The sequence below is a fragment of the Mus musculus genome, chromosome 11 (genome assembly GCF_000001635.26).
Source record: "Mus musculus strain C57BL/6J chromosome 11, GRCm38.p6 C57BL/6J".
In the NCBI taxonomy this organism is placed as follows: domain Eukaryota; kingdom Metazoa; phylum Chordata; class Mammalia; order Rodentia; family Muridae; genus Mus; species Mus musculus.
The window spans coordinates 97,531,263-97,553,029 of NC_000077.6; the positions used below are offsets into that span (position 1 = coordinate 97,531,263).

General features: G+C 55.8%; 1 protein-coding gene across 50 annotated transcripts in view; it reads right to left on the bottom strand.

Annotated features, from left to right (window-relative positions):
- The window catches only part of Srcin1 (SRC kinase signaling inhibitor 1), a 65,907-nt gene that overhangs the window by 21,923 nt on the left and 22,217 nt on the right, over positions 1 to 21,767 (bottom strand). For 14 of the 50 annotated variants that reach the window (XR_003949481.1, XR_001780031.2, XM_017314677.2 and 11 more), the window contains 11 exons: positions 20,415 to 20,716; positions 17,618 to 17,716; positions 11,272 to 11,295; positions 5,782 to 5,977; positions 5,046 to 5,244; positions 4,445 to 4,565; positions 3,169 to 4,031; positions 2,490 to 2,582; positions 2,203 to 2,246; positions 1,760 to 1,950; positions 542 to 717 (listed from right to left, as the gene is read on the bottom strand). Coding sequence is in view for 48 of the 50 variants with exons in the window: in XM_017314677.2 (XP_017170166.1) it covers positions 542 to 717; positions 1,760 to 1,950; positions 2,203 to 2,246; positions 2,490 to 2,582; positions 3,169 to 4,031; positions 4,445 to 4,565; positions 5,046 to 5,244; positions 5,782 to 5,977; positions 11,272 to 11,295; positions 17,618 to 17,716; positions 20,415 to 20,716 (2,308 nt within the window). In the remaining 2 variants the exon portion in view is untranslated. Of the gene's footprint in view, positions 1 to 541; positions 718 to 1,759; positions 1,951 to 2,202; positions 2,247 to 2,489; positions 2,583 to 3,168; positions 4,032 to 4,444; positions 4,566 to 5,045; positions 5,245 to 5,781; positions 5,978 to 11,271; positions 11,296 to 15,622; positions 17,575 to 17,617; positions 17,717 to 20,414; positions 20,717 to 21,767 lie in introns of those variants that run through there. The other 36 variants (NM_018873.2, XM_030246186.1, XM_006533765.4 and 33 more) reach the window with 16 other exon arrangements.

Below are 21,767 nucleotides of genomic sequence, written 5' to 3' on the forward strand. Positions count from 1 at the left end.
TTTATCCTTCTTCAAGACTACTAGAGCCTGGCTTCACTTTGCAGAGGAAGGGAAGGGTTTTCTTTGATGCTTGGTCTCAGGGATCAGGGTGGTAAGGGGTCAGGAACCACCTGGGCATGTGACAACATCCCTGTCGTTGCACCTTCTGGTTCAACCCAAGGGTGAAGCTGTATTGGTCTTAGGTCAGAAGGAAAGCAGGCACAGGGTAGAGGGAAAACAGACGGCTGGCGTTATGAGAGTAGGCAGCAGGCCATAGGAAGCGATACCATGGCAGAGGCAGGCACCAAGCCAGAAAAAAAGAAATCAGGAATTGTGCCAGATGGCCAAAGGTTTGTGGGTCATAGAGAAATCAGGCCACAGTGAAGGGTGAAATCAGACTTCAGAACACCAACAAACGTCATCTGTGATTTCAAATAAAGGACCTGCACCTTCCATATGAGCCAGGCTGTTCACCGAAGCCGCATCGTGCCCCCTTCTCCCCTGAGAAGTCTCCGGTCCTCTCCCCACCCCGCAACCCCTACACGCCTGGACCCAGCCTCACTTGAGCTGCTGAGTAATGAGCTCCTCGTCGTTGAGGTAACGCAAACGCTCCTCCTCCACCAGGGTGCGCTGCCGCTGCAGCGGGTCCTCCTGCCGCCGCGCCGCCTCCGACACGCGCATGCTCAGCTCCGCCTCGGTGCGCTTCAGCAGCGCGCGCACCGACTCCTGGTTCTGGAGCTGCGGAACGCAAGAATGCTCGCGTGGACCGGGTGGAAGGAGGACGCATGTTGGGAAGGGTGGGCAGAGGGCAGCCCCGCGTAAGCAAAGCTTCACAGAAGACTGGGTTGCTGGGCTATGGGTGTGTGCTGCCCCGAAGGCGTGGCAAGGTAGAGAGAGGAGTTGGGGAGAACCCAATAGGAGATCCCGGCCAGGGATGATAAGGCTCATGGAGGAGGCAAAGTTATACTGGGCTTCACCCAAGGCGACATGGCTGTGAGCAGCGGCGAAGACTGGGACAGCTGGGCAGGGAGATCAAGGTTATATTCTGGAGAAATATAGGGGCAGAAGAACAGGATGAGAATTTCTGTGGCCAAAGAGTAACACTAGATAAGGCCCTGACGACAGTGTGACTGTGGACCTGTGGCCTCAAGAAGCCCTGAGTGGAGACAAGACCTGAGGTGAAGGATTCAAAGTGAGATCTATAGGGTCTGCCGATGTAGTAGGAACTGCAAGACGAGTGCCCCAATTGACGTGGGTGGCCAAGATCTTATCTGTGGCCCAGATGGCAGCTCTCTGCCCTCCGCTCCCAGCTTGTCTCTGCTCATTATCCTCACCTGACAAGCCCTAAGCCCCTCTTGAAGAGCCGGCACGAAGATGCCAGGCTCCTGACAGGTGGAACCATCTGCCAGGCAGGGAGGGACAGCCACTCCAGGCTCAGAAAGGGGGAGCTGAGGAGACTTGGGGAATAAGGTTACAGGATCTGAAGGAACTGGGACCACCGCAAAGGATAGTGCATGGAGGGAGTGGTGGGCACAGCTCAGAAATGAGGAAGGGGACTAGGACTCAATGACGTGTCGGGGCTTGGTGAGGTTTAATAGTTAAGTGGAAACTAGAAGGGGAGGCAGACAATGGGTCTGAAGAAGGACCACTGAGCAATGAGGGACTCCGCTCGCTGGAGCGAAATGCTGGGGAAAGGTGGGGCAGCATTTGCAGAGAGGTTACAGCTGGTAGGTGAGGGTGGGGTAGGTGGGGTGTGCGGTGGGCGGGGAGGGGGCGGTACCTGGAGCTTGCGCAGCTGCTGAAGCTGGCCACGCAGGTCGCTAGCGCTGTTCTGTAGGCCACGCAGATGCAGCTGCATCTGCAGACGGCTGACAGCAGTGGGCTGCCCTGCAGGGGTGCTGCTGGCCGAGGGCGGGGGAGGGCCCGACACCGGAGTGGCCCCGCTACTCTTACTGCCTGACCCACACACTGCTGAGAGAGACCAGAAGAATGAGCCATCAGGAGAGTGGAGCAAAAAGGGAAGGGGCGGGGCCTCTCCACTCGAGGCCCCACCCCCAGCCAGAGAGGCACTGTCTGGTTATGACTGTCTACCCCAAGTGATGGTGAGTTCTCGCAGGAGTAAAGTGGAAATCTGTGGCTCGCCCATGATGTAGCTACTCAAGCTCCAGTTAAGGATTAGGAAACTAACCCTAAAACTCTGAGAGGAAGAGAAGAGTCACTCACGTGCTGAGGGAGTGGCTGCTCCATTGGAGCCTTCAACCTTCTCACTGTGAAGGAAAAAAATAGAAAATGTCCACGGGGGCCTGGACTGGCCTCAGGCCATCAAAGCTGAATGGGACCTTAAGCATCACCCAGCTCCCTGATCTTAGGATAGAGCCAGGGAAAACAGAAGGGAGTCGGAGTCACACAGTAGACACAGGGCTTCTAATTTAGCTCACTGTCCGTATCTCTGCCTCAAACTCAGGCCCTGACAGTGTGTTGAGGGGGGGCGGGAAGGGGTGGACTCTCACCTTGGGGTCTCCGGCTCTGAGCCTCGCAGTAGGGCACTCTGTACTAGGCCAGTGAGGCTGGCAATCTGCTTCTCCATAGCCTCCATGCGTTCCCTGGGGAGGAGGGTGGGAATCAGCCCCTCCTGTAAAAGCGTGTCCCTCCTGCCCAACCTACTTCCTACCTCTAAGATTAGCAACTAGGGGACAGTTAGTCTTCCCCTGACTGGCCCACGGGATCAAACCCCCTAGCTCTCCTCTGCCTCTCTCACCAGGACCACCTCTACACATGTCTGAAATCCCAGCAGTTGTGTGTGTGTGTGGGGGGGGTGGCCTCGGCCACCCAACAAGACCCGGTCCCAAGAACATGAAACACAAACACAAAAAAGCCCAATTCCGCCCCCCCCCCCCCCGTCCCGAGCCTGCTCCAGTGGATTTCAGCGGGGCTATGTGCTGGACAGCTCACTGCCCGCCCAACACTAATAAAGGGGCAGGGTCAGCGCTCCATTTTACTGCTGGGTAAACTAAGGCTAAGGAAATAAATACAAACGTGGGTCTCTAGAAGTATCACTTGAGGCTTCACCCATCCCTCCAATGTCCTCCCTGCCAGATAGGAGACACTCTAGCCACCTCCTTTGTCGGAAGATACTGCCACCCCTCTGCAGGTCCAAATCCTTCCTCTGTGGCTTCTATGTCTCCTCACCTGGTCTCTGTGTCTTTGGCTGGCACCGGCGGCCCGAACCCTACAAGGGAGCGCTCCCCAGGTCCAGGGAAGAGTTCAGAAGGTGGTGCTCCGGCCGTGGAGGCACTCCCGGTGCTGCGGGCCTTGCCTCCAGGACTCTCAGCAAAGACCGACGAGGAGCCCGAATCTTTGCGGAAGGACTGGCGCACCGGCGAGCCGCGGCTGGGTGGCCCGGAGTAGGGGCTGTGCGGGGGTGGAGGTCCCCCGGAGGGCGCCGAGACGTCGGCCAGCTTCTGCGGGGACGAGGGCGGCAGACGGAAGCCATAGCCGTCTCCGTAGAGCGGGCCGCCAGCGCCCGCCTTGTACAGCGAGTCCTCCAGGTCGGACTGCAGCGCGGCAGCGGAGTAGGTGCTGAGAGAGCGCACGGAACCCCGCTTGTACAAGCCGCCCGCGCCCGGGTATGCGAATGGGTCTCCCGCCGCGGCGGCCAGGCTCAGACGGCCCTCGTGCAGCAGCCCGTAGGGATCGGCATAGAGGCCCTCGCCCTTCACCAGCACCATGCCGCCAGCCTTGCCCGCCAGGTCCTCATCTGGCTTCACGTCGCGCCGCTCCAGGATGGCGCTGGGGCTGGGGCTCACGCCCTGGCCGGTCGGGGCGCCTCCCAGTCGCTCAGCCGCGTGGTGCACCGGGCTGCCGGCGTAAGAGGGCGGCCGGCCCCCAGCATAGGAGAGGCGTGAACGCGAAGGCGAGCCCGATGGCAGTCCCGAAGGCAGCCCCGATGGCAGCCCTGGAGGCGGGGAGCTAGATGCTAGGTGCGATGCGGGCGACAGGTTGTTGAGGCGCCGCGTGGGCGACGACTCCCGCGACGCGTAAACCATTTCTCTCTGAGCAGAAGACAGCCCGAAAAGCCCATGGAGCAGGTCACGAAAGCGGCTTCTTTCTCCTTGCTTGAGAAGCCAGCACCCCACTCTTTCCCCTAACTAGGCTCTGTTCTTTCCTCTTCCAGTCTATCCTGGGCCCCTTGCCCATCAGTACTCCTGCATGGGAGTAAACTGGCAGACACCAGAAAGGCAACCCCTCAGCCCGTCCTTGATGGGAACAGGAAGAAGAGGAAAGGAGAGGCTGGGAGAGAAGGCTTACAGTATCTAAAGGCCCCTTAGAGAAATCTTGAGTGGACAATTCGGAAGGTAGGTGAGCTGTGGGGTGCACAATTAACTAGGGCACCTTGTCTCAGACTCCCATCTCCAAAAACACCCTAGTTCTATATTCTCCCTAGACCCCACTTGCCCAATCTCACCAGTGTCTTGGGTGCTCTCAGACATACCCGGAGGTCACCGTTGGTGAGGTGTGAGCCAGGAAAAGCAGCATACAACGGCTCCTTCCTATAGATCTTAATGATACTTCGGTCTTGGATATCCCTGTCAGGTAGAGAGAGGGACAGAGGGTCACTATGTGGCCCCCAGCTGTGCATGATGGGAAGGGCAGCAGCTAGAACCCTTTTCCCCTTTCCTAACTCCTACACTCAGTGCTCAGTGTCTCCTGGTACCTTGGGATGCCTGTTACCAGCAAGCAAACTTGCAAACGGATGGGGGCAGGCACACACACACACACACACACACACACACACACACACACACAGAGAGAGAGAGAGAGAGAGAGAGAGAGAGAGAGAGAGAGAGAGAGAGAGAGAGAGAGACTCCACCTGTCCACTTTCACAGCCTAGGTTAGTGGAGACCCACAGAACTGGAAGATTGAGCAGAGAGGGCGGGGCACTAGGGCTTGCAGAAGGCAAAGGGTGAAGATAGGGTGCAGATTGACCTAGGGAAGGACCACCAAGGGTCCAGAGCTCTTCAGAGGAGTGTGGGGAAGTCCACCCACCCCCCTGGAGCCGCGCCCACCGGACGTCTTCCAGCTCGTAGAAGACATTGCGAGCCTCGTCCTTGATGAGGATGGCGGTGTTGGGCGACTTAAGCATGCCCATGGTGAGCTTCTGAGGGAACATGTGCGCGATGAGTGCGTGCAGCGTGTCCAAGCTGCTGACCTCATGCGTGATGTGTACACGTCGTGTCTCCTCTCCAAACTGCAGGAACAGGACCCCTGCGAAGGAGACGCGCCCATCACGCTCACTGCCTCTGCCAATGCACCTCACGCCAGGAGAGTGTGGTGAGCCCTCAGGAGCGGCATCCGTCCCACAATGACAAGGTCTGAGGCCAGAGGCCGCCCCCGAGTGCAAGTGCACCCACGCGCTCCTCATGCCGCCGGTTCGCAGCCGGCCTCTTCGAGCACCCACCAGACCCCAGGCAACTAGAGTCTGGACGCAGAAATGGCGTTAGGGGCAGGAGCTGGTAGAGCAGAAACTGCAGGAAGGTCGGGAAAGTTGGAGGGGCTGGCGAAAACACCGGGAGAAAGAAATAAAATGAGGAAGAAAAAAGGATTGGATAGAGGAGGCCGAGAGGTAAGGGCCAGCAGGGGATGCTAGGGTATAGCAAAGGAGAAAGAGCGCTGAGGGCAGCGAGGACTTGGGGAGTGACAGCCGCTAGAGGAGGGGGTGGCAGGAGACGGAGAAGCAAAGGGCGGGAGAAGCCGGAGGGAGGAGCTGTAGCAGGGCCGGAAGACGAACAGGCTGGGCAGTACCTGGTGAGCGCAGCTTGGTCTGGCTGGCAGAGCGGGAGAGAGGCAAGCTCTGTCGGAAGCGGTTCATCCTGCTGAAGCCCAGGGGCAGCTCGGCCTCGGACATTGTCTCCAGCGACTCAGCCGAGGCGTAGGACAGCTTGGCTGCCTGGTCTGCTAGCCCTGGCTGGGCTCCCTGAGTATGGCGCGAGCTGCGGGTCTGCAGGGGCAGGGTAGGGCGAGAGGCACCAAGCATGAGCCCCCACCCCCATCCTTTGCTCTGTCACTGCCTCCATCTGGGCTCCGGAGCTCCGGCCAGATAACATACACGCGCGCGCGCGCGCGCACACACACACACACACACACACACGTACACGCGCACACACACACACAGAGGAGGATCTGTCTCCTGGGTTCCAGACTCCTCGTTGGGTAGCTGCTGAAAAGATTCCCCAACTCTAAAGGCCTTGGATTCCCTGAGACACCCAGCAGGTAAGTAGTGAGCAAAGGACTCAGGCACCCTGGGCAGCCATACAAGAAACCATCTGAGTTGGACCCATGGGCACGCCTGCTATTTTAAGCTTCCAATGAACAACAACAACACAAATTTGTCACCGAGGTGAGCAGCAGAATTGTTGAGCAAATTGGAGCATTAGTTCCAGACATTAATTAAGCGGCGGGTGTGTGAGCGGCGGGGCGGATTTATTCAAGGGGCTCAGGGGGAGCAGGGAGAAATCAGAGAATGAGGGACCCCAGGCTTTCAGCACTGGGAGGGGTTCACGTTCAGAAGCCTTGACTTAGAGGGCTTAGTAACTGGCAGGGTCTGCCGAACCCTCGGGTCAACTGGACCACAACTGAAGCTGTGCACTCATGTACGGGCAAAGCCAGGCATGATACACACAGATATACTGTGCTAGGCTCCACCCCCTACCTGTGATGCACATACTGTCACATAGCCTGGCTGGCCTTCCCTAGCCTTGAGTACGACAGCCCCCTTCCTAAAGCTACAACTGAGAAGGATCTACAGCTAGGTTAAGGATGCCACAGAACATTCAGTGAACCCCTAGGTTCAATTCCCAGTATCCCCCCACCCCCAAATAAAGACCTGGAGGGGTGTCACAAGGCCTGACCATTGTTTCTTGGGAAGGTGGCATCTCTCCTTATTTCAATTGTCCTTCTACATTCTACTTTTGACTCTTACCCAGGGCCACAGCCTCAGCCACTCTGCCCCAGACCCTACACCAAACCTGGCTACTAGACAGATGCTCCGTACTTTAAACTGTTATTAATTATTTTTTAAGATTTATTTTTTTATATATGAGTACACTGTCACTTATCTTCAGACACACCAGAAGAGGACATCAGATCCCATTACAGATGCTTGTGAGCCACCATGTGGTTGCTGGGAATTGAACTCAGAACCTCTGGAAGAGCAGTCAGTGCTCTTAACTGCTGAGCCATCTCTCCAGCTCTGTTATTATTTGTTTTAAAGATTTATTTATTTAATATAGATGAGTACACTGTCGCTGTCCTCAGACACACCAGAAGAGGGCATCAGATCCCATTACAGATGGTTGTGAGCCCCCATGTGGTTGCTGGGAATTGAACTCAGGACCTCTGGAAGAGAAGCCTCTTAACCACTAAGCCATCTCTCTAGTCCCTGTTGTTCTTTTGGGACAGAATTTCACAATGTCACCTTGGCTGTCCTAGAAATGGCTAAGTAGACCAGTGCTGGCCTTGAACTCAGAGAGATCCACCTGCCTCTGCCTTCTGAGTGCAAGGACTAAAGGCACACTCCACCACATTTGGCTCTCATTTAAGTCATTTACAGGAATAAGAAAATGAGTCGGATCAATATCATTCTGTAGTATATATATTATACATACAAATGATAGTCTACTGCCATGAAAAAAATAAAACATGCTGTCCAGATGTACTTAAATTCTTATGTTCAAAGGCAGATTTGTTGGTACATGCTTATAATCCCAGCACAGAAAAAGCTGAGGCAGGAGGATAGCCAATGGGTTTGAGGTTATCCTAGACTTACACTGGGCTACAATGTGAGACCTAGTTTGAAAACAAACAAAAATAAACTTATTTCTGACACTTAAACCACATAAATCCCTTCAGACCATCGACATCAACAATCTCAGGTCTGAGAAAGCTTTCTTTATTCATTTTAGTCCTTTATGAAACTAAATATTGAACAATTGGGATGTCTTACTTATACAATTAAAAGGACAATAACAAAAACATCTCTCTAATTTTATTTTGTATTTTTGAAACAGGGTCTCACTATGCACCCATGGACGGCCACTTGCTGCGTAGCCCTGGCCAGTCCCCCACTTGTGTCCACCCCCCTGTTTCTGCCTCCTGAGTGTGGGATTGTAGGCAAGCACCACCCAACCTAATAAACACGCCTCAGTTCCTTCTTCCCCCCAAATCCTGATTATCCTCTAATTAATCTCCATCTTCCTAGTAAGTCAATTTAATGTTCCAATACAATTAGCTCAGAAAGGGAGCGGATCTTCCAAGAGTCAGTGTGCCCAGATGTCCTCAAAGTAGCCTGGAGAGCTTGGGAAGGGGCATGGAAAACCAGATTTGGGCGGTCACCAAGAAGTCTCTGGCCTCAAGCACAATACCTTGGTCAGCAGGGAGGGCATGGGTCTTTCAAGGAAGGAGGCTGTGTATGAACTGGGTCTGCGTGGGAGATCTCATATCCAGACTGCAGAGCTTAGGTGTCAACTCTAGGCCGACCAGCAGTGACAGAGATCCCCTACCTTCATCCCCAGAGGAGCCACCAGTGGGAGGCCTATGCAATAGAGGGGGAGTCTGGACCAGGCTGGTGGGCATGGAGTTGCCAGGCAACTGAAAGGTCAGTGGTTGCCAGGCTGGGGTCGATGAGGGGCTACAGAATGAAGCAGCTGGTGAGATGAGGAATAGGGGTGGCCACTGGGCGGATGGGGGGAGTTGGAGGGAGATGTGGGAAGGTGTGAGGGTGGAGGTGTGGGGGTGGAGGGAGATGTGGGGGGAGGTGGGGAGGAGGTGTGAGGGGTATGAGGGGAGGTGTACAGGGATGGGGGACATGGGGGAGTGGAGACAGTGTGGAGAGGTGTGGGAGGGGGTTATGAGGGAGGTGTGGGGGATGTGGGGAGATGTGGGGGAAGGTGGGGGCAGTGGAGGAGGGTGTAAGGGAGGTTTATAGGGTGAGAGGAGGTGTTGGGGAGGCATGAAGGGTGTGGGGGAAGCAGAGGGCACAGATGAGCTGTCTGTAAGAGGAGGGTGTGAAAATCACAATGATGGACAGATCCTGGGGATGGCTGACCACAAAAACAGGAACTAGGAGAAAATAACCACGCCCCTTCCTATACCTCCCCCCCCACCCCACCCCGACTCCTCCCTAGCCCACGGGCATCTTTCCATTCTTTCTACCTTTATAGAAAGCCCTAAGGAGATGGAAAGTCTATGAATACTTCTCTCTGCTCCCCAGGCCCCACCAAAGAAGAAAGAAAGAAGACATCTAGACTAGCAGGCATGTCTAACTTCTGACATGGCAACGCAACTGCCATCTACCAAGTTCACACTTGAGAACTAAACAACAAAACATCACAAAGCAAACCTTGCAATGTTTTAGCTAAGTTCACGATTTTGTGTTGGCCCACACTGACAGCAACGTACTGGTGTTAGACATGCTGGCTAAGGGAGCTGGCCAGAGACAGAGACTGGAACAGGAACTCAAACAGAACTTGAATACAGGAGGGGGCTGCCATGGGAGGCAGTTGTTGGACCTGTTCCACCAAAGAGCTAATGAGACCTGGCCTCAGGCCAGGCAGAGGGAGCTAGGGCTAGGACAATCAAAGCCAAGATCTGAGCTCTCAACAGCTGTCTGCAGACTTGGGCAGAAGTACCGGGAGCTTTCACAAACTCTTTCCAGGATTGACAGACCCTTAATAGGAACCTTTGTGGGTAAAGCCTGGAGCTCAAGACTTCTTATGAAACCCTAAAGCGATTCTAGCATGCAGAGGTTAGAATCAGGTCAGCATCTGTGACTAATGAAGTCAGCTACCTGGGGAAGCACGCTAACAGAGCATACTGCCCCAACGTACATTGCTCTCCTCTCTTCCATCTTGCGACAACTTTGAGAAAGTCCTGATGGCACAAGTCTGTAATCCAGCAATTTGAGGGACTGAGGCAGGATCACAAATTCAAGGCCTGACTGAGCTAGCTACAGAGGTAGTTCAAGATCAGCCTGGACAGCTTAGTGAGACCCTGTCTCAAAATAGAAGGTAAAAAAGGGTTGGGGTGCTGGGTGTGGTGGCACACACCTTTAACCCTAGCACTTGGGAGGAAGAGGCAGGTGGCTTTTTGTGAGTTGGAGGCCAACCTGGCCTAGGTAGTGTGTTCCAGGCTCAAAACTAAACAAGAAAAAACAAGAACAATACCCCCCAAAAGAGTTGGTGGGGATGACTTGGTGACAGAACACTTGCTCAAGGTCCTGGGTTCAATCCCCACTCTGGCCTCTATGATAAAGTTGCTGTTCACTTTCCAAAGGAGAAAGAAAGGCCCATAGGAGTATAAATGACTGCTAGAATCTTAAAGCTATTTAGGAGCGGATTAGAATTCACCACCAGGCTATCAGACCCTCAAGCCCACACCCTCTCCTCTCTCCTGGCACTTCCAGAGAAGTGGGGTGACAGGCAGACACAGGAGTCCATGACAGAGACACTGATTGAAAGGTTTCTTCCAGGAAAAACGATGGCTTGCACACAGGACACCTGGCAAGTCTGGGTGCTAGCCTACTACCCTTTCATCATGTCGGAGGCTCCAGGGGCCACAGATCCCAGACAGTGAGCCACAGCAGAACTTGTCTCACCCAGCTCTTGGTGTGTTACAAGAAGATAGAGTGCCTAAGGGTGCTCCGCCAGGGGCACCATGGTATCCTGGGAGTGGGAAGATACCACTCCAGGTCTCAATAACACAAACTGTCCAGGAAGTAGGAAGGCACCCATCCCCCAGGCCTGACCTCCAAGGTGAACACCTTGAAGGGTACAGGGCATTGCCTGGTCGTGACCATGGTAGGGAATAAGGAAGGTAACCCTGAGGCCTTCTATGGAGGGGCAATGTGAGTTCAGGGTGCAGGGGCCACAAGTAACTTGTGACTTCAGGTCCCTGCCTTGTCAGCAGATTCTAGGCTGGGAAATGTCCGGAACCTTTCTCATTCGAAAACACCCCCAGTAGGCTGGGAGTGCTGGGGACCTGAGTACCTATCTCTAGGCCAAGCCTACAGTGAAGTGGCAAGATTCCCACTCTATATCCACAAGCCCCTAGCAGACAAACCCACTCTCTCCCCGCCCCCCAAGCAGCAGCCATAACCGGCAGCCCCAGGCCCACCGCCCGCAGAGGAGGGGGCCCGTGCAGTCGCACACCCCAGTGAGAAGCATGTGCAAGGCGGGGGTGGGGGTGGGGAAGGCAGGACATGCAGTCGTCACAGAGGCAGAAGCATCGCGCACTGACCTTGAAACTCCAGTAGTTTGGTTGCTGATGGAAATAAGAGAAGAGATGGTTATAAGGGGCTGCCAGGAAAGAGGGACAGGGACGGGTCAGAGACTCTCGGGACTCAACCCCGGGACATGGGCCTCCACCCTCTGGGAAACAAACAGCAGGCAATGCCTGTGCCTCTCAATTCTCCCCTGAGGCTGGAACCTTCTGGGTCACCAAGGACGGGCCGGGCCGGTTCCAGATGTGCTGGTGGGGGAGCAGGATAGAACGTTCCAGATGTTTTAAGTGTCTTTTTTAGCCAGGGTAATTAACCTTAGAGAGAGAGCTACAGGTGAACAAAAGGATAGATGGCCATGGTAAAGACAGCTGGGCTGGTCAAAGGTTTAAGGGGAGGGCGGTGATAAATCTGAGCTGCGGTGGGACCAGAGAGGTGGTACTCCTTGTGGGAGACCAGGGTAAAATGTCCCAGAAAAGATGGCGGGTGTTCCAGCTCAGTTGGGAAAGGGAAGAGCTGGAGACTGGGAAGAAAAGTGTGCTAAGCAGACTGGATAGCTTAGGTACCCTGAAGCAGGCAGGGGGGGGGGAGGGCTGGGAAGAAGCAGAGGGGAGTGAAGGAAGGGGTCAAAGGTTGTTGCTAGATGCTAGACAGCTTCTGATGGGAAAAACATCAACAGATCAAAGTACAGAAAACACAGGGATGAGATGTTGTGATGTGAAAAGGGTCCCCAGTAGGGCTGAGGGCAGGGAGTAGATGGTGGTGGCTGGGACGGAGGCCAGGGTAGGCAGGCCTGTGTGCCAGGATGTGCAAGGATCGTGGAGAAAAGTGGACCAACGCCAGTGACCGCTGGCACTTGTCAGTGGATGGGAGCTGGGACAGCACTTGGAGCTACAGAGGTGGCAGAGAAGAGTTTTAGGGGGCCCGAGGCTTCTCTTAGCTCTCAGTAACTCAGGGTCGCCCTGCCCTCCCTAGAGACCAGAAGGCTTTTCCAGATGGCCGGCAACAAGGGAAGGACAGCCTCGAGGGCGGGCTGATTCTTGGCAAAGCTGAGGGTACCCTGCTGACCGGTGCCAGCCTCAGCAGGAGAACAGAGGCAGCAGATGGCCTGGCCCCAGGGTGCCTGGCACGAGCGGACAAGATTCCCCTGGCCTCAGAGCCACTGGCAGAGGAGAGGGACCTTGAGGGTTCCTGCTGGGAGGACACCATGCTATGGTGCCCTATGACCCCTGGATGCTTTAGGGCCAGGGAGGAGCTTGGGAGGAGGTGAGGATGGCTACTGCTGGGTAGACTGACAGCTTTTTGGGGTGGGGATGATGACAGTCTGAGTCTGGGTCTGGAGGAGAGTGGTGCCAGGGGGATGCCTTCAGGTATCAAAGGAAGGGACAATGTGGCTTAAAGACTTGAGCCATAGCTTCTGTGACCTTGGGTAGAAAAGGAAGCAAAGAGACAGCAGAGCCAGGCTGGGAACTCGGAAAGGTTTATGTTGAAAGTCATGGCTGCAGACCAGGAGTGATGGACGGCTCTGCAGAGAAAGCCTCCTGCTCCCACCCACCCCACAGTGGGCACAGGAGCCCTCCACAGCTCCCTGCAACATGCACGTTGTTCCTGCAGTGAGCTGGCAGACGCGGGCACATCCTCGAGTAGACAAGGAGGTCACAAATATGTCCAGAACAATGAACACACCTACCAAGGAGCACAGCGCTAAGGGAAGCCATGAGAAATGGCCCCAGAAACACAAAAGCAACTCGGAGCCGTCCACCCAGAGACCACCCGACTCAGACCTACCTCCAGGGACTCTAGCTAGAGCTATACCCAGTCAAAGACATAGAAGGTAGCAAGACCAGTCACACCCACCCTCAGCACATCACAGACCCATAGAGGCAATGGACCTCCATTCACACACATACACAAACACTAGCTACAGAGAGATACACAAAATAGTATACAAGGACCAGCATGACCGCTGGCTGCCAAGTCTGATGAGCCAAGGTCCATACCTGGATCCTCCATGGTGGAATGCAAGAACCCACTCCCCCACACTGCCCTCTGATTTCCACACACGTGCACCATGGCAAGCACCCTTCCTCATACACACGTATACTTAATAAATATTAATTTTCTCATTAGAGCAATATATGTAATACAGATTCAAAGGAAATGGTCCTTTCTCTGCTCCCCTCCGCTAGCTGGGTCAGGACATTTGTGTCACCTCTCACCAGTATCTAATGGCTATGATGGTCCTATCGTGTCTGAGAGCTAACTTCCTGAATCAAGAAAGATAAAAGTTGTCCCCTCCCTAATCCTGCCATCAGTCTCAGCACAGGGACTCGGTATATCTGGGACTGATGATCGGAACCCAGCTGGTGTTCCTAGAAGATGGGCAGGCAAGACGTGTCTATAGCCACATGGACTGGGCCTCATAGTGGGTTCTAAGACTGTACACACCCACGGGTCAGTACCTGGAAGGCTTGGGTCACAAACAGGCCCATGGGAGGGAACAGGGTGGCATCAGTGTCTGAGAAGGGCCATCCTAGCTCTGAGAAGGGTACAGATGGAAAAAGAAGCCATGTTTATGTTTGGGGGACTTGGGTGGACAAATGACACTGACATCCAGCCATAGGACCTTGCAGTTCTGAGTGCCAGGGCTTCCTCAAGTGAGCCCTGCCTCCTTCCTTGGTCCTCTCTTCAAATGAGGAAGAAGGATCCTTTCAGTTGGCTTCAGTGGGAACCAGGTACATGGTCTCCAAGCAACTCACTGTCCTTGGAGGGGGAAATTGCTTCAGGAGAAGCCCCCCAGGGAGATGGGCCATCATCCACCTTTCAGGTGTGAACCCAAGGGACCAGCCCTGCTGAAAGGGAGCAGAGGTTCCTCCTCTATTGGGCAAAAGAGACACCTTGGGTCCCATCCCTCCCCTTACTCCCTTCCTGGTTGTAGATTCTTCCGCTTGTGCCCAACACATATGTGCTATGTAGCAATGCCCTCAACAAATCATGGCAATGAATAAATGCCAACCAGGCAAACCAGGCAAGGCCAGCAGGGATGGGGTAGCTCTGAATACTAGGCCTGGCCCCCGCTCCGTCCGTTTCTGGGCCCCTGCTCTTCTGAGTCCTTTTCCTGAGACTATCACAGGTCTAACCCTGAAAGAAAGACAAGGAGCTTAATGTGGTGGCACACGCCTTTAATCCCAGTCCTTTGGGAGGCAGAGGCAGGTGGATCTCTGCGAGTTCAAGGCCAGGTTCCAGGACAGTCAGAGCTATATAATAGAAAGAATACATATATATATGAGAGATCTGGGTCTCTCTGCTCTTTGTCCAACAAAACCTCACCAAAGCCAAGCAGTAGGGGCAGAGCTAGCCTTCCCAGAACTAAGCGAGTACAAAAGAAAAGAGAGCTGAGCAGGAGAGACTGGCAGACCTGCTGCTTATAAGGCAGGCTTGCAGGAGCTGGGGCAAAATGAGAACCAACCATCATCCCTCAGGACCATGCTTGCAGCCATCGGGGAGACTTCCCCCAGGGAGCTGAGGAAGTAAGCTAACCAGCCCCCTACACACACACACACACACACACACACACACACACACACACACACACACACACACACTGGAGGAAACAGCTTTTTTCCCTTCCAGCTGAGGAATTAACCTCTATCACTCCTTTCCAGTACTCAGTCTGTCTCTCCCCCTAGAGCTGGCCCTCCTCCACCCACTCCAGCTTTGGAGAGGCAGGACGGATCCCCATCCGGACCTTACCACAGCCCTTACCCTTTCCCCTGGGCAGAGGTCCCGGGGTAGGCTAAGTGTCTCCATGACCCCTTCTTGACCTCGAACCCCGAGGGAGCATCCTGCAGAGAGGAAGGCAACCCACAAGTCGCACCCCCTTCGTCCCCAGACTGGCGCACACACCCACTTCCCAACTCGTGTGAACCCGAGTCCGTGTAAACGCCCGCTCCCAGCTTAGGGCTACGCCACGCACCCTGTGGCCGCCAACCTGCCACCGCCACGCCGCGTTCGACCCTCCCCCGGGGGTTTGCAGCGACACCCGCAGCTCCGAGCCCTGCGGAGGCTGGGTGTGCTGGGGTGGGGGGTGCACTGCAGGAGCCGCGCGGCGCTTGGGGCCCGGGGCGCACCCCGGGAAGGTCATGACTTTCTGAGGTTGGGGGAGGGGGCGCCTGCCGCATTTGGGGGTGGGGGCCGACACACGTGGAAGGCACCTGCTGCGGTAAGGAAAGGGAGGGGGCGTTTCTCCGAGATTGGGAACCCGCTGCGGTCACGCGCCCGGCACCCCTAGACTAGTCCTCGGAGCCGCGGATCGGGACCCGATCTCCAGGTCCCCGCCTCCCGCGGAACCCCACAGCCACTCGTCCTTACCTGCGGCCACAGGTGCACGCTCCTGGCCGGGTCCCGCGTCGGGCGGGGGAGGGAGAACGGCCCGCTACTCCCACCCGCGCGGGCTCTCCCCTCCCCCGGCCGCCTCCACAGCCGCCGCCGGTGCCCTTTGCTGCAGTGCGAGAGCCGCCGCCGCCGCCGCCGAGCGGGCCCGGGCCCCGGTCGCCCCGGTAACCGCGACTCCACCTGGCGCGGCGCGTTGCGCCGCCGTGCGCATCCCCTCTCGGCCCCCTCCCGCGGCGCGGCCCCGCCGGCGCAGCCCCGCCGAAGAGCAGAGGAGGCTGGTGGCTGCGTCGCCGCGGTCACCCGATACGCCGGCCCGCCGCCCGGGACTCGGGTTGCAGTAGGAGGGAGGGAGGTTAGACAGCCTAGAGGAAGCGCGGGGGGAGGGGCTGCGGCTTGGTCTAACCTCTGGTCCCTTCCCAAGATCCTCCTCACTGCCCCCATCTCCAAAGGTCTTAATTATCCCCACCTTCCTGGCCTTTAACCTCCTTTCAGCAGCGCCCCTTTGCCCCTTTAATCCTTCCATGACTTAATCCCCGACTGAGTCTGGGAGGCCTAGGATGCCTTAGGTTCCTTGTTGGCCTCTAACCATGCCTTGCTGTGTGATTCTGGTCCTTTGCTGGCTGTCTCTGTGCCTTGGCTTTACGAAAATGAACCTCAGACTTATCTCTGGTGGGGAGGAATATAATAAACTGTATCAAGAGATGACAAGATCCTGGGCTTACTATTAAACTCTGGGGCAAAGGTCCCCCACAAACTCTCCTTCCTCCATCAGAGTATAATTCCAGACAGACAGACCACCGTCACTCCATCACAGGACATAACTGAGCCCACGAACGTCCAGCCTCATGTCTGCCTCTGAGGGTCCAAAGCCCTAACCCTGCCCCCAACACTCCATCTAAGAGACCGGAGGCACCAGGGACTCCCCTGTCCATCCTGTGCCTGTCTTCTGTCCATCACTATGAATGTCCCAACCCTACTGTCAGCCTGTGGTCACCACACAGGTGGCTACTCACAACAACTCTCTCCCACCTATCATCCAGCCTTAGGAAGAGACGCATCCCTGTCCCTGTTCCACAAGTTCAGCCAAAATGGGGCTGAGAGCCAGAGAGGAAGCGGCTCTGTGCCCTGAGGATGATACCCAGCCTGTCAAGCTCTTACTAGACAGGTTCCTCTCAGCCCAGGCGGCCTGCCCGGCTCTGGAGACTCATCACATCCTAGCTGGTCACAATATCCTTTTATTTGCCTTGGGAAAGTCCAGCCTTGTCACACTCGAGTACGTGAAGAACTGGACCTCTTCCACTCAAAGAACTGGCAGCCACAGCCCTTCTACCTACTACGGTGGCCATCAAGTCCAAAACTCCCTGGCTCCAGGTACAGCTAGAACTCCTTATCCTCCCATGCCTGCTATTTCTCCCCTGGCAGTGTGCAGGCCTGAGCTGAGAGAGCATGCTGAAATATATCCTCCTATCAGGGAAAACGAGGCTCAGGGAGGAACGGGGAAACAGGATCAGAAGCAATGGCTAGATGCCCTAGGTCTTTTCAAAAATTGCAAGAAGGGAGAGAGAAAGACACCACGCAGAACTTCCTGGTGGTCAGATGGGGAAAGGCAGGCTCCACTGAGAACCAAGACTGGGGCATAAGACGAGAACAAGAGACTCCTGGGAGCCCAAGGAACAAGACTGGTCCTCTTGCTTAAAAGAAAGAAATAACTATTTATTTGTTGGTTGGTTGGTTGGTTTTGAAACCGTTACTGTCCCTCAAAGAGGTTCCAGCTAGATTTGGGGAGGCAATTGTAAGGACTCAATCAGGGAGATGTGAATCCAGGGTGTGGGGGTTTCTTGAAAGTGGAGTATTCGCACATAAAAGAGAAGGGGTACAAAATAATTCTCACTATCCCCCCCATTACAAAAAAATGAGCCTCCCCAAAGCTGAGCTCCACCATGGATTTTTGTGGGGGGATGGGTGGCTCACCTGGGCAGGCTGGCCAGCCCCTGAGGGGGTGGAGTCGCCGTGGAGGTGGGAACAGAGGGAGCTGAGGAGGCACACAGGGTCCACGGTCCAGCCGCCGACCTGTGTGTGTGAAGCAAGGGACACCCCATTAGGGGGAGCAGGCAGGAGCCGCTGGGGGTGGAACCGGACAGGGATGGATGTTCCCAGGGCAAGCTCTGGCACAAGGATGGGAGCCAGAGTCATGGAGGGGCCTTCACAGTGGCTGGTACTTTTAAGTAGGGCCCCAAGTATTTCTGTATGTCTGTCTGACAGTCCAGGGCTTTCCCCACTGGAGAGAATCCTGATTTCCAGTTTCCAGCTGCCTCCAGTAAACTCCTCCAGTATTAAACAGGACACCTCAGACCTCACATTGATGGGAATCACCGATGGGATGACCTCCCTCCTGCAGTCTCTCTCTGCCATCTCTGTAACACTGGCTTCCTGCTCCTACCCAAGGCCACCAGACGAGATTCCTCCAATGCTATTCCCGCTTACCCCTGGCCTCTGGCCCCAGAATCTCCTCTGACAACCAACCACTCCTGCTCCAAACGTCCTCCTGGCTTCACACCGCAACTGAAAGGGCCCTGGGTCCTACCACGGAGCCTCTGAAGGAGTAGATAGAGGCAGGACAGAGGAAAGGGATGAGCCAGAGCATGGCTTGGTGCCCCTTGGAGCTGCCACCTGGCCGCTCTCATCTTTTTTTCTGCTAAACAGACATCTGTGTAACCAGGGTGTCCAGCTCCTCACTACACCTGGTCTCCAAATGCTGAAACTGGCCACAGCTTCTGCTTACCCCTGCCCAGACAATACCTAGGCACCGACTACCCCACGGTTTCTCTCTGATCATTTTCTGCATTAATGGCCTTCTCATGACCCACTCTCACTTCTGCTCCTAACTTGACTGCTCCCAGGTCTCCTGAAGCCATGGTCCCCCTGGAGTCCAGAAATGTATATAAGGTATCCATTTGGCATCCTGGAAATGTCCCTTCCAGCTTCTCACCCCACCCCCACGACTCTCACCCATTTCTGTGTCTTTCCCACATCTCCCTGCCTGTCAAGAGCTTCTGTTTAGTTCTCATGTAGGTCTCATGTAGTCCAGGTTGGTAGCTAAGGATGGCCTTGAACTTCTGATTGTCTTGCCCTCCCCACATCCCTCCTCCCAGAGTAATGGGATTGCAGGCATGCACCACTACAGCCAGTTTGTGCAGTGCTGGGAATCAAACCCACAGCCTCTGGCCTGCCAGGCCAGCACTCTGTACCAGCAGCCAGCCCCTGCTCAGTCTCCCTCCCACTCTGTCCACACACCCCTTCCTTTCCTCGCCTCCTTCCCCTGCCTCAAGCCATCCTACACCCAGCCTCAATGTACCGTTTATAATAAGTACAACCCTCATGGTCTCTACTGGCCCACCCCACTTTATCAGTCTGCCTCCTCGTGTGCGACTGCAAACCTTTTCCCCTACCCCCAGTATCTGTTCCAGCCAGAGGGACTTTTGTGTCATGTCCCCAGTCCACTCAAACCCATGCTGCTTCCCCAGTACCTGCTGATACAGCATTTTCTTCCTTCTGTTCAAACCCTTTCACCCTGCTAGTCCTCATATAGGGACCACTTCCTCCAGGCAGCCTTCCCTAGGGACCACCTCCTCCAGGAAGCCTTCCTACCAGGCCTCTGCAACTGATATTTCTGATCCTAAACCCCCTCCCAACAGACCAGGATGCTCGTACAATGTCTAACTCTCTACCCCCAACCCCACCCATCCCCCAGCTAAGGAGGTCAGGGCTCTACCTGAGTCTCGACTGCTTCTGATCCTCACCAACCTAGATCCTGTTCCCAGGGGTGGGGAGGGGGGACTCTGGATCCAGGAAAATGCAAAAGCCAGACAGATCTAGAGAGGACGACTGGGAGCAAGCAGGGTCCCAGAAGCATGGAGTCCTTGATCTCTGCAATGAGGGGTCAATGTCCCTCCCCAACCCCAGCCACACCTGTGACACCTGGAAAAGGAGCTGTGACCCAACCCTCCTCAGTGTGACTGAAGGAGTGCTAATGGACAGACACTGCCCACCTTCTCCCAGAAGGGACAAGGCCCGAAATTCCAGAGCTGGGACACACCAGGCACAATGGTCCCTTCCCAGCGCAGGGCTAAACACAGAATACTAGTCCCAAGAGAAAGCTGGTGCCCGAGTGGAGAAGGGCATTATGGAATCCAGGCTGGGCGAGGCTGAGGAGGGAAGCACCCTACCCCAGATAGGTCCTGGGCCAAAGGCAGAGGCCCCAGCCCCTCCCCTCCCTCAGCCTTACCGAGTGCAGGAGAGAGGCAAGGAACACAGATTCTAGATCAGTCACACAGTAGCACAGCCAGGCTGTGTTACTGAAGGAGGTAGTACTAGACCCCAGTTCTGGGCTCTATTTAGGCTAGGACTGGGGACAGGTGAGATGCAGCCTTCCAAACCTCCCACATCTGAGAGAGGTGCCACCAAGCATTTCAGCTCTCCCACTGGGTCCTCAATGCCCGAAGCTTCCCTCCGCTGCCTTCTTCCCAACCATTCCTTTGGCCCCGTGGGGGCTGAGGCACACCTTCCAGCCCTTCTTCCCACATTCTGCCGCTCCAGGGTGACAAGCAGATGGCAGAGACCTGGAGACTGAGCCCCACGCCTTTCTCCTCCAGGCTCCAAAAAAGACCAGAGGGCCCTGGAGACAAACTCCCCAACTCCAGGCTCCCTGTTCTGCCCCAGATCCCGATCCGATCCGATCCCTGCAGGCCCTGCCCCTGATAACACTCACCTGTTCTCGCATCCTGTCCTGCTGACCTCGCAGGGCCAGGGCGTGCTGAGGGTACTTGCTCTTCAGGTGGTCCATGAACGCATCTCGCTTGCGGTCAGCATCCGCTTTCTGGAGCCCGCTGAGGGCCTCCAGGCTCTGGGCAGCGATCACCGTGTGCCGGCGCTCCGAGGTGTGCACCAGCCCCACGTTGGAGAAGCGCCGGCCCCCGCTGCCACCTCCGCCCCCACCCCCCAGGGTCCGGTACTCCCGAGGGTACTCGGCATCGTCTGCAGACAGCATGGGGGGGCTGCTCCGCTCCGGATCTGCGAGAGGGGAGAGGGTCTGGGGTCACCAAGGCGCCATGCCAAAGAGCTGCCCATCTCCCACAAGGGTCTCTGTGGGGCGGGGCAGGGCCTGATGGGGTAGAGGGGCCTTTGGGAGCTGAAAGGGGCGGGGAGGAGGGTATATGAGGTGAACTTAGAATTGCAAGTTGGGGGTGATGAGCAGGTCCTGCTTGCAGCTCGCTCTTTAGTTTGCTTTGGAGCAGGCAGGGGAGCTGTCAGGACAGGAGAGGTAAGGAGTATTGAAGGTGTCCAGGTCACCTCGCTAACTATACCTCAACACTCAGTCCCTTCCCTAAAGACAGGGGAAATAGCTGCACTGTGCTCTAGAATATTCTCTAAGGAGAGGCTGGAGCCATGAGCACCTTCCCCAGATTTGTGCTTTCAGGACCGTATCCTTCAGCTGTGGGGCTATCTAGGAGAGGGACGGGGAATCATGGGCCGGCAGGGGCGAGGGCAAAGGTCAGTCCCAGGGCTTCTTCCCAGGGATGAATGGAGGCCCAGAGACTGGGACAGAGAGGATCCCTTCCCCTTCCCGCAACCCCGAGAGACAAACAGATGGACAGACAGCAGAGGCTGGGCACAGAGAGGACAGTGAAAGATGGACAGAGAGAAACTTACAGGAGAAAGCTTGCAGACAAAACAGGTCGACTCTTCCCTCCCTTCCCCCTTCCCCTTCCCCCCACCCCCAAGATCTCCTCACAACACAAGACCCACAAGTGACTGCACAGGGGACAAAGACAGAACAGAAGTGGGGGGGGGGGGAGGCCGGGGGCTGAGGTCTCCATACAAATCCTTAATCCCCTCCCAAGTCCCCTCTGGCGCCTCGTCCAGCTCCAGCCTTCCCCTGCCCAGCCTTGCTTTCTCCAATCTCACCCCTAAGGCAGGCAGGACCTCCTGGGTATCCACCTTAGCCATATTTCTGGATATGAAATAGTTACTTGCCTGCCCCCCCCCCCAGAGGTCATCCTATTGAGAGACAAGGCTCTCCATACATCCCGCCCAAGCACCCCCCCCCCCCATGGCAACCCCT